General features: G+C 37.1%; 1 protein-coding gene across 15 annotated transcripts in view; it reads left to right on the top strand.

Moving 5' to 3' along the window:
- The window catches only part of HDAC9 (histone deacetylase 9), a 460,274-nt gene that overhangs the window by 352,260 nt on the left and 95,934 nt on the right, over positions 1 to 12,080 (top strand). For all 15 annotated transcript variants that reach the window (XR_010435224.1, XM_064675750.1, XM_064675761.1 and 12 more), the window contains 2 exons: positions 9,690 to 9,745; positions 9,988 to 10,075. Coding sequence is in view for 14 of the 15 variants with exons in the window: in XM_064675750.1 (XP_064531820.1) it covers positions 9,690 to 9,745; positions 9,988 to 10,075 (144 nt within the window). In the remaining variant the exon portion in view is untranslated. The remainder of the gene's footprint in view (positions 1 to 9,689; positions 9,746 to 9,987; positions 10,076 to 12,080) is intronic.

The following is a 12,080-nucleotide window of genomic DNA, read 5'->3' as shown; positions in this document are numbered from 1 at the left end:
GCTGTTTGTATTAGGGAAAATACCAGTTCTGTAGGGTACTTGTGAGGATCTGAGGGGAAGAAAGTGAAGCTGACCGCTTTCATGTGCATTCACTGAGTAAATATGCATGTGAAGTAACCATTGGAGGCCTGTACTGTGAGCACTGAGTGGGAGGATTAAGCTCTGATGGGAACCTGGAAAGATCTGCTACAGCCTCAGAATTTTTGGATGACAAAAAAAGCACCTTCCAAGAATTGTATGCAAGCTATCGCAGCTCTGCAACATGTAAACAGCAAGATGAGAGCAGTAGGGAAACACACTGGAGTTGTTCCCTGGATGTTTATCATTGTGGATTGCTATCAGATGGTGTGCTGTCAGCTTGGTGTAGTCTTAAGAAAAATGGTAAATTATGAGACAGGGCATACTGATTTCTCTGAAATTCCACTGAGAAGAGTTGCATATTGTGAAGTTCACAGTGGCAGATTTACAATACACAGAAAGGACTAACCACAGAGCAGTGCTTCAGATTGCAGCCAAGGAGGCAGTGGATTATCTACCCACTGCACTGGAGAATCACAGATGCCTTTTTCTGAAACAGCCATGGTGACGTTAGGATCATGTCAGAGGAGATCTATCTAGTGTTGACAAGGTTTTGAAACAAGAAGCCTCAGGAATGGGATGCCTAACTGTTTAATTTAACAAGTGCTTTTCTGACATGAGAATTATCAAATTTGTCAGTGTAGTTAGGTATCGGCAGCCCAGATATTTCTTACATCTTTGTGAATGAATATATATGTTTTCATGAAGTCTAACATGGTTTTCCTAAAGTTAAATTATTTTATAGACATGAATTCAATCAATTTAGAACTGAAATTTTTTACTGTACTTCTTATCTAGAGTGTAGAAACTAACAAACATAAAGTGTCCTGTATTGACTGGCATCTGACATTTAAAGGTTTTTTCAGGAAGGACTGGGCATTTCAATTTCTATGCTTATTGCTTGGTCTCTACTCATATCACTTGCTATTGCATAGAGTGATAGTCATAGGTTGAAACTATAGGTACATGCTGCTAAGAAAAGAGTTGAGACTACAAAATAAACCAAGAAAGTCTGCAGAACAATTGTGAGATTCACTACAGAGCTGGGCATGAGTCAAACTCATATGCAAGGCAAAGGTTTTTTACTTTGTTCTGAATTTCCTGAGACTGTCAGTCCCATTTCACACAAGTCTCATTGAGAACAGCAACGTGTTGTTTATCTGATTTGGATGGTGTTCAAAAACTGACCAGGAGTTAAGAGTTCTCTTCACTGTAGTTCAAACCCCTTGTGAGACATCAGATTTCTTTGATCTCTTTGACTAATGAGGAAAGCATCAGTATGACAGTACTAGGGATGTAAAACAATTTGGTTTACTGAAATTCTGTTGCTGCCACAATAGTAAGTTATTGTGGTGGTGGCGGTTTGTTTGTTTGTTTTCTTTGTTACTGTTGTTGTTTTTTAATCAGAACAAATCTTCTCTTCTCTGAGGAGTCAATCTAGATGGTTTTTACTTGATTACATCCAACTGTCAAAACTAAGCATTTTGGGGGGTTGCTTAACAATATAATGAGCACTCGTGGATATCCATTTGATACACTTTTGAGGTAATATTTAATGGAGAAAAAAGAATTACACCAATGATATATAAAGTACTATACGTGTGATGTTATACTGAATTGAATGCTACGCTTTTGCTTTTTTTGCGAATTTATTTACATGTCTGATGAATGTCATCTTGGCAATATTACAACAGGAGATGAGCCTAAGTATTGCATGAAGGTTACCCTTTTTTGAGGTTTTTATAATTAGAAAAGCTGGTGATGCACAATGAGGTATTTATGTTATATGGAATCGGTGCCACATCTCTCCTGTCTGTCTGTTTTATACATCTACCTTTGCTCCTTTCTAATTTCCCCAACAAATTTATGTAGATAGCTTTTAATAGTCTGCTGGCTGGCCACAGATCTTTAGAAGAGGGAAGTATATGGATCTGGGTGGATAGAATTCCACCAGTCATTAGCTATATCCAATAAAAAATTTTATCAGATTAGAGAAGTCTTATGATATATTCCTTAGGTCTTGGAGAAGAAATACAGACAGTGCCCTGCATATGATTTTTTGCATGCAGTATAGCTCATGAACTTGGCTTATGAATCATTGTCTCTAGCCTCTGCCTAATGACCACACTTTCAGAGAGAGAGTCCTAAAAAATCTGCATCTGCAGAGAGAGCATTTCTTTCCTGAAAGTGTCTGCTAAGGATCTCATTCCTCTCATTGCCACAGGAGGTGGCACTGGGAGGTGCTGTCCTGCCTTCCCTTCCCATTTATTTCAGACTGGTCCAGCTGCTTCCCTTACATGCTCAGCTCAGTTCATCTCCCTTCCCTGCTGTCACGCTACTTCACTCACGGGCAACGAGGCACCAGGAGACTCTCCCCTTGCCTATATGTGTCTGTCCTACACAGCAGGTACTTCCCTCCTGCTGCCCAACTGGATGAGTACAGAGGTTGTCCAAATCCCACATTAGACAAGTCTCAGAGGAAAACAAGGAGAGTTTCTGCATCTGTGGTCTTTTGGGTTTCAGATTTCATTTGTAACTGTTAGAGCTTCCAAAGAATCTCACCGTTAGGACTTAGCTTGCCAAATCATGGGTGAATCTTTCCTGAAAGAGTTTAAGTTGCTGATATTTTCGTTTCGTTAACAAAATTATTCAAACTTATGCTGCCATTTGTTTTGTTGCCATATATTAGGTGTTTATGAAATGGTTGATACTACATTTAAGCACTTGGTATTCAGATAGTGTATTACGTTAGTATGATAATTCTGCAATAATTATACTTTCTTGAATAATGTCCTCCAAAATGTTATTTGTTGTTGTAATGGTTGTTTTATTGTGTGTTGTTTTGTGAACACTACACGTGTCTAAACTTCTTTTCTGGTAACAAATTGTACATTTCTCTGACTGTCCCTTGATAGCTTAAAATTGACTGGCAGGTATAAAAGTACAGGTGGAAAATATAATTTAGAAAGAGTATATCTAATAAGAACTTCTTTTTGCAATGGGAGATGACTTTCTGTCATCATTGGTAACTGAGTGCCAGAGCAATCCATGGAACTACTGAAAATCCAAAGGAACACTTCTGAAACATTTTTCTTCAGCCTCAGATGACCCCCTTCAGTACTATTATAAGCCAGGATTAATTATTTTAAGTACAGAACCCATAATAAGGATTACTGTCTAGTTCACTTTGTATATCCTTTAAATATGTCAATGTTGGTGATGCCAACACTTTTCTGTGATAGAAACATGTAGTGCCACATATTTTCAATTTGACAAATTTGAAACAAAAGAGACCTACACAATAAACTATCAAGAGCTGACAGGATTTGTATGATTATTCCCTGTTTAAAAAAAAAAAGAAAAAAAAAGAAAAAAAAGAAAAACTTTGAATGAATTAAGAAGCAGTTTTCCAAAAGAGCACTCAAGAAAAAAGACACATAAGTTAAAAGCATGGTCTGAGGACTGTCCCGAATATCCACTTCAGCTGAATCGAATGAAGCATACGGCCTTTTTCTGCCTTATCATATGTATGTGTGTGCACACACACATGTAAAGTTGCCCTGCTGGTAGTTAGGGGTCATTTAACAGAATGAAAGCAATTGAAATGAGTTTCCTCCAAACCATAATCTGATACATTCCTGGGATGGTTCTTTCTGATAAGTCAGGTTGAATCAATACCAAAATAAACCTCCTGCGTTTGGTCATTGCTACTCTGGTGTCTTTGTATAATCCATGGATGACTTAAATTGAACCTGAAACTCTCATTCCAAGTGAGCTTGGTTTTTACTGTTCTCAAGGCCTTTGTCACACAGAACTGTGAAGGAATCATCATGTGGTAAGTAGCACTAATCTAGTGAATAAACAGAATTAGCTTAATCGACCTCCTCTTCTCCCCATGTTTTTAGTTTTCTAGTCTTAAAAGTATTCTGTTTAAAAATCTTCAGCTCTCTTTCACAGCTCTACTGCTACGTTTTCTTGGAACAAAAAACTGAAAGGAATTATCATTTTAAAGATATAATAAACAAAAATATCTGAAAACAAATGTCTTCCCAGTCCCACAGTGTCCTTCCTCCAGTAAAGCTTCCGACCAGCAAATTTCCATGCCTGCCTGAACAACCCAAAACCCCATACAGCTCCTCTGGTTACCTACAAAAATCTCCTTTCCTGGAAAGTGCTCTGTGCTCAGGTGCCTCCTGGACAGTACTTCTCATGCAAGCTCTGCCCTACCCTTGTTTCTACCTCCATGCCCTATAAAACTCTTCCTCTGCCTTAAAAAAATTCTAAATGTGACAGCCACTGAAAGAAGTATTTTTCCACACCCAGACATAGCATTTTTAACAACGCATAGTGTGTAAGAAACAGTAACAAATGAATGCTTATTTTACTACTGTTAAAGATACGGTTGATAAAAGCTATCAATCAAAATTACCAGTGAAATCTTTTAGATAGAAGTTTGTATTCTGTGCTTTTACAAAGTTACAAAAATTGCAAAATTTCATATGAAACCATCTCTTATATGCTTTATCCCAGCAATTATGGTTATATTTATAGCTGAATGACTGTTATTATTTCATATAATCATACAACTTTAATTATATGTGTGGTACATAGCTTATCTCCATGACCACTCTGTACTTAAAACTCTGTCTCTGCTTTCTTTCCCAATATAGTTAACACTAATTGTGGCTAAACAGGGCATCGTGGTTGTATAGAAGTTAGTCAGCAAGCACCAACTTCTGTGTATTTTCTGGTGCCATCCTCTTAGACCGTCAGGAAAGCAGACAGGGAACTCTTTGTTTCCATCAGAGTTCGATGTTTAATGTCCATTTCTGTGTTCTTGGCCTCTACTGCCTTCCTCTGCAAGGAAAAATGGTATTCCCTCCTGTCCATTACTATTTTCTTGGCAAATCTACATGCTTCTAATACTGCTTTGTTAAATCACAGGTTCTTCCTCACTGCATTCGTAGACCCCCAGGGTCAGATACTGGCTCCTGCTCTGGCAGTATGAGTAGCTTGCGGAATTGTCCTAAACAGGTACCCAAGGATCATCTCAGCCTTATACCACTCCCCCTTTTGCTTACCCTCCCTGATGGGTGGCATAGTTTGGGATTGTGTTACAGCATAAGTGGCATTGGTAAGAATAGGATTATCTTCTTCCTGTTACCAGTTGCAAGTGCAAGTCCAAGAACGCCATGTTCAAGCACTGCTAATTTTAAGAGCTAAATGCTACATAGGTTAAGGGATTTAGACATGTAGAAAATAGCAACTTTAACACCTAACCTTACCTTCAAGTGTGGAATTCAGACCCTGAGTTAGTTACCAGGTCTCCATCTGAAATACACAGAGGTTCCCAAGAAAGCTGTCCTTGGCAAGGTGTGCTGTTATATCAACTAGTGAACAGGAAAAAGTTCTGGTGAGAAATTTGCTCATTATTAGGGAATACACCCATTTTCCTGAAAGCCTTTTCTCAAAGATTATGAACTTCTGAACAGAATCTCAAAATCACAGAACAGCTGAGGTTGAAAGTGACCTCAGGAGGTCATTTCATCCACTTCCCTTGCTCAAATAGAGTGACCCTTGAGCTACTTTGTGTATCTCTAGGGATGGAGACTCCACAACCTCTCTGGGCAGTCTGTTCTATTGCTCAGTCACCCCCATAGTAAAAGGTTATTTTCATATATTCAGATGAAACCTCTGATGTTTTGGTTTGTGCCTGTTGCCTCTTGAATAGTTGGGTTAGATGGTAGTGCTCTTTCATACAAGGCTTTACAGCTTAAAATACAAGAAGACCTTCAATTCCTTCAGCTGGAAGGAATGTAATAATAATAATAATAATAATTCAAGGTTTTGATGTCTGAATAAGAGCTGAGGAAGAGCATACATGACTCTAGACCTATTGTTAGAAATCTCAGACTGAAAAGATGTGTCTCAATATCTACTTTATGGACCACATAATCTAAATACACAAAGAAGTGTGGGAAAAATATTTAGAAATTCATCCCCATGTTCAAGAAGTAGTTGAACCTGGGTCTTCTACTGCTTCAGTAAGTGCTCTTGGAGTGCCTGCTGGGATTCATTGCTATTTCTTGCATGGCACTGGCTTTTTTTGCAGTAACAAAAAGCCAGATAATTTTACTAGAGTAGTACCAGACTGAAACTACTATACACTGCTTCTCAGCGAGGCTTCTCACCATATCTGGAGTACCCGACTGGCCAGGTCACTTTTGGTCCACTTGGAATCAAGGCAGAGCAAGCTCCTTACTGTCATATGAAGGGAAGAGTCATTCACGCCTCGCCACAGTGACCACATGTTGCCCTAGAGAAAAACTGCCTATGTCTTGTTTTACCACCTTGTATGATAGAAACACCAGTGGAACTCTGCAATAGGTGGTCAGTCCAGTCCCAAGCCCTGAATTAATCACCCATGTTATGGTATTGTCTTGAGTACTTGTCTTGGAAAGGTTCATAGAGAGGCCTGGGCATGATGTAGCCCAGTACTGTAACTGAGCACACTGCAGAAAGGAATCAACTCTACCACCAAAGACAAGAAGGCCACAGTAGGATGTGCACCTCTGGAGATCAAAAATCCAAGTACCTATTTAGAGTCATGAAAGAAGAGAATACTTAGCTTACTGTGGAAAAATATTAACACGTTTTTTAGTTTTCATTAAAGGTCCATCTCAGTGGGTTTATCTACTAGGGGTCCGTGTAAACTGAATTTGGACAGACTTCTCTTCCTTTGTTATTCAAATATGCACAGATTGTAGAATATCTTTATTCAGTCTTTACTCTTTATGCTCAAATAAAGGTAATCACATAATGGCACACACATGATTCCTTTTTCTAATGTTCACGTCTGTCAGTCAGTCTAATGTTCTGTCTACTTATAAAGGTGTCTGTATCCTAGTATAAATAAGGCTCTGTACAAAAATGCTTTGCATTTATGTGTGTTGGCTTAATTTTTAACATATTGCTCTGTGTTAGTCTTTCTGTCTTTAAAGCAGATTTTTGTCTTTTTATCTATTGTTCTGAGCTCACTGTCTGGTATTTAAAAATTGCCTAAAGAAAAGAATTCACATTCCATTGTGCTAATGTACACTGTGTTCAGGCAAAGCTTGAAAGGAGGACAAATGAAGTGTTTTTATCAATTGCGCAAAAGTTGCTATTACTACTGTATGGTAACTATTTTTCAGTGTTTGGTATAATTTGACTATATGTTTTAACATTGGTATGAAATACACATTGTATTTTTTAAAAAAGAAAATTTCCCATGTGAACACTGAACATTTTGTAATGTAAAAACACATAAAATATGGTCACCTGATGTGGATATTCTGCATGCTCATGGAGAACTGTAATAGTTAAGTTCTGATTGCAGAAATTCGCTAGATGTCACAGAACAGGACTTCCAAAGAGTCATGTCAAAAAAAAGGAACAGAAAAGAGAAGCGTGTACTGTACTTTCATGTTGTCAAAAACAACAGTATTGATGTTTTCTGTCTCTATATTGCCCAATGAAATCCTCCCAGAGATAATCGTCTTAATTATATTGATCTCTTGGGAATGCTGATAAACTTAGATGATAATGAACTGTGAGCTGAGGAGGGGCAGTTGTAAGCCTTGCATGGACTTTTTCCAAATTTGTAAAAATATTGAGAGAACAAAATACAGGTAGCATCATGCTCTCTCTCTAGTAATACTCTCTTTGCTGAGTTTTTTTCCACATCATTATCTGTACAGTCCTCAGCATACACATACTTTGTTTTTTCATGAATGCTACAAAAGAATTCTTTACTGAATTCTTCTCTAAGTCATATTTTGTGTGAAAAGGAAATGTTAAAAAACCCTCAGAAGGATAAGGAATAGGGTTTTAGCTAAGTCTAAAGCTGGTTTAGTTCTGTGGATTACTGCAGTCCACAAGGCCTTTTTTTTTTTTTTTTGCTGGTGTGCTTGATCTATAGGCAGTTTATATCCCATCTCCAGGAATGCCTGCCTAAATCAGAACGTATATATTTTTTGTGCCTTTAATTGTTGGCTTGTTGTATTTTTTTGGGGTTGGTTTTGGTTTTTTAATGTGGACATTTAATGCATAATAAGGCATGATGTCAAATCCCTCAGATTCTTTAAATGGTGGCCAGAAGAACCACTGTTACAGATGCACTCTGTTTTCATTGTAATTTAAGTTTACTGAAGTCTGATAGAACTTTGGCCATGCTCCACAAAACTTTGCAGCTGACTGCTTGGATTACATTTGGCAGCAAATTAAATGAGACAACCTGATAGTATTTGTTTATAAAGTAATGCCAGTGAATCAGCATAGGTAGACAATTGCACAGATACACGCAAAACACACATCTGTAGGATTGTAAATAAACAGATTTCACAGGAACCAATCTAACTCTATTAACTGCCATGTTGTTTCTCCTTATTTACACCTGCGTGAGTGAAAGTTTAATGATTGTTATGTTTGTTTCAGATAAGAGAAGGCTGAAACATTCACATTTATCTAGTTTGAGTATATTGAACTGGACTCCTTTAATACTGATCATTAAGTACAGAAATATTCCAGTCTTTTTTTTCCTGTCCCCTCCTCTCTGAAAATACAGTGCTTGATGGTATTTGTGTGAGGCGATGTGAAAATACAAATTTGGCTGATACCTCATGTACAGATTACAATTTCTTATTTTTATGTATGTGGTAATCATCATTAATTTGATGGCAAATATATAGCTGAGTAGAATAAACCATCTTGAGTAGCTGAAATAAAGAGTAAGTGTAATGAAGCAGTGGTGTTATTTCTTAATCTGTTGTAAGAGAAATTTGATATGATACACAACCTTACGAAACACTTGCTTCTTTAATATATAATCTGACTTTCTGAACAGAGCTACCTTGCCAGAACTTCTACATTTTCCCTTTACCTTACCCACACTGGAAGGAAGGAATTTTCATTTTTCTTTTATCCTCAGTGACTCTAGAGGCAAAAATTCCTTGATCATCACTGATCCTAGTGCTGTACTTTATGAAAATTATATACAGTTCCAGAACGTGTGTTAGAAAATGACTTTAGGGAATCTATTAAACTTGCAAGCATGGCAGGTTCTCAAGTTTAATTTATGGTTTGCAGAAATATGGGATATTCATTGTCACCCTTTTTCTACTGTTAGAAATTACATGTGTGTGGGTCTGAATTTATCATTTAGTCCATACAGAGGTAAGGTCAACAGTGGATAGTCATGTAAAATATAAACCTCAAGCTACTTTGATTTTGAAGCATGTCAAGATGGAGCAAATTAACATCACATGATCTTAGATGCTTCCTTTAAATGTGAATTCTAGACAGCAGAATTGATAACAAGGGCTTTCTCATCCTGCCTTTTTCCTCCTCTTTAGATCACGTTGTGTGTATATGTATGTATGTGCATGTGTGTATTTATGTAAGTTTATATGCCACTGTTCTCAACTATATTATTTCTGGCAGTACTGTGAATGGGTGATTGGACAGAAAAAGAGCCTCTAATAGATTTCAATCCCATCTGCCTGCTGCTCTGTTTTGCACTCAGTCAAGTATTTTTTTAAGCTGATAATTGAAAACCTATCTTGTTCTTACAGAATGGCTTTGCTGTTGTAAGGCCCCCAGGCCATCATGCTGAAGAATCAACAGCCATGTAAGTACCAGGGAATATTGCCCATCTTGGAGCACTAAGGTTACTGGCAATCACCTGCGTTGTGCATGTCTCTGAAGAACTGTAATTGTTAGCAGATGACTGAAAAGGCTTTCCAGGTACTCCCAGAAGCAGATTTATGGCCTCAGAGATCATATAGCATTTTTTAAAATGCTCTGAACATTATTTATAGCTATTTTCCTGACTGATTTGCTTTCTTATTTCTGTTCTTCTCTATTCCACAGGGGGTTCTGCTTTTTTAATTCAATTGCAATTACTGCCAAATACTTGAGAGACAAGCTAAATATAGGCAAGATATTGATTGTAGATCTGGTATGTATTCTTGGCAAGCATCACACTTTCAATGCATCTAGATAAAATATAATGAATTTGTATTTATATGTCAGACTTTCCAGCTTTTAATTCCTACAAGTAATAAAGGTGTGCATTTCCTCTGATTTTGGGAACTCATTAAAGCCAGGATGGCAGTACTGAAGCTATAAACATGTATGTTTCACTTTAATGGTGTTAACTGCAATTTAATGAGAAGAAGGCACAGATCAGGGCAACTTTTATGGTCCTTAAATGAATTGATACTTCCACCGTTAAAATAACCCTATAGAACTCAAGTTTACTTTTCCCTACAGAATACAAACTTTAAATAGTCAGATGTTCTTTAAAGGATGTTGTTGCATTGATAACCAAATTGGCCACTTTGCCCAGCTAGCAATGACTTGACTTGTTGTGTAACTTCGATATTATTAAACAAATCAGCAGGTCATTCCCTCTAAGAAGCTTTCAAGTCATGTATGTCAGGTTTTGATGGTTCCCTGAATGAAAGCTATGTGATTAAAAAACCACTTCATTGGATTAGTCTTGTATTTTAATAGAAGGCATTCTTACACAATACTTAATATGTTTAACAAATGGATTATTTAAATGCAGATGACATTTGGCATGTTGGCTGTATTATTTTCATGAATAATGAATTGGAGCTCTGCCTTGCACTTAAAGGATCAGCCCAATGCACAGCCCAAGGAAAGTTGAATGCTGATTTATGAGCACCATTTTTGTTTTCCTACAGTTCATGACGAGGTGTAATAGGGTGTCTGACAAAGCATAGACAGGAAATGAACCCTGGCATCAAAACCTAACCTGTTACATCTGCACTTAATTAATTTTTGCAGGTGATAAAAGATTTAAAGACAAAATATGTTAAAGGGTTTTTGAAGTGCAGGGCTTAATAGTCTAAATCTTGTTCATATCTGCACTCATAATTAAATCTTATTGTGGAGTCATGGCCTTACCATCTAGCACTTTTGTTCAGTTAAACACGCGTACTGGCTGTTGAAGAGAAGCAGAGAAAGGGGGAGTATGGGAGAAGGAATGGCAAGTGAAAAATTAGTGGTAAAATAAGTATATGGGTAGATTAAGTATTCTTAGAATGTTTTTCAAATATTTCTCAGATTGGTCTCCTATAATTTATAAACATAATTATAAACTGACAGAAACTAGTATTTTTGAAAAATTCACTTCTACTATATGTTGTGTCTGTTCATTGACTTGAATCTTTCAGTTCATTGATGTAAGTGCTGGCCAAAAGTAGAGTCTCTGTTTATTCTCATTTTTAATAGGAAAATCCTATTCAAAGTTTGCATTTTGTAGATTTTTCTAAGTCTTTTTGTCTATAAGTATTAAATCTGCCTTGTCAGGAAAAGAAAACATTTCCCTTTGACATACTTAGGCAATAAACACTTAGAAATTCAGCTTCAGTTTCTCAAAGCAAGGTTAGATGTGCAAATCATTACCTGTGCAAATGATTACCTGTGAAGCTGCCTATCCTTGCCCAGGAAAGTACATAGGGAATGCTCAGCCTCTCTCTAACTCTGTCCCATTGGCCAGAATAACTCAGCTGATGAAAAGGAAGAAATATATGGCTGATACTGATTGCTTCATTCCTAGAGCAGTTGCAGTCCAGTCCCCAGTCTGCTCTATGGTCAGAGTAATGATGTACAAAAATTCATATGGAACATTTCTTATGCATGCAAACTATGGATAAATCACAGGACAAACTGAATGAATGAACAAGTTAATAGTGATGTCTTTATTCCCACCAACAGAGAACTTAGGGCATCTGAAGGAAAGAATGGAATTACAGATGTTAGACTTGAAATTAACCTTTAAGATTATATTTTGATAGTGACTAGCACAGCAGGATCCCATGTAAGTTGGCAGTTATACATGTTACTACAATATAAATATTAAAAAGTAATATCCAATCCCACACACTAAAGTATACTCTAGTTACAAATTAAATGGTGTCTTCATAGTTGCAACG

This window comes from Pseudopipra pipra, chromosome 1 (assembly GCF_036250125.1).
Source record: "Pseudopipra pipra isolate bDixPip1 chromosome 1, bDixPip1.hap1, whole genome shotgun sequence".
In the NCBI taxonomy this organism is placed as follows: domain Eukaryota; kingdom Metazoa; phylum Chordata; class Aves; order Passeriformes; family Pipridae; genus Pseudopipra; species Pseudopipra pipra.
Note: the sequence above shows the minus strand (reverse complement) of the source record. Positions and strands in the feature narration are given on the sequence as shown.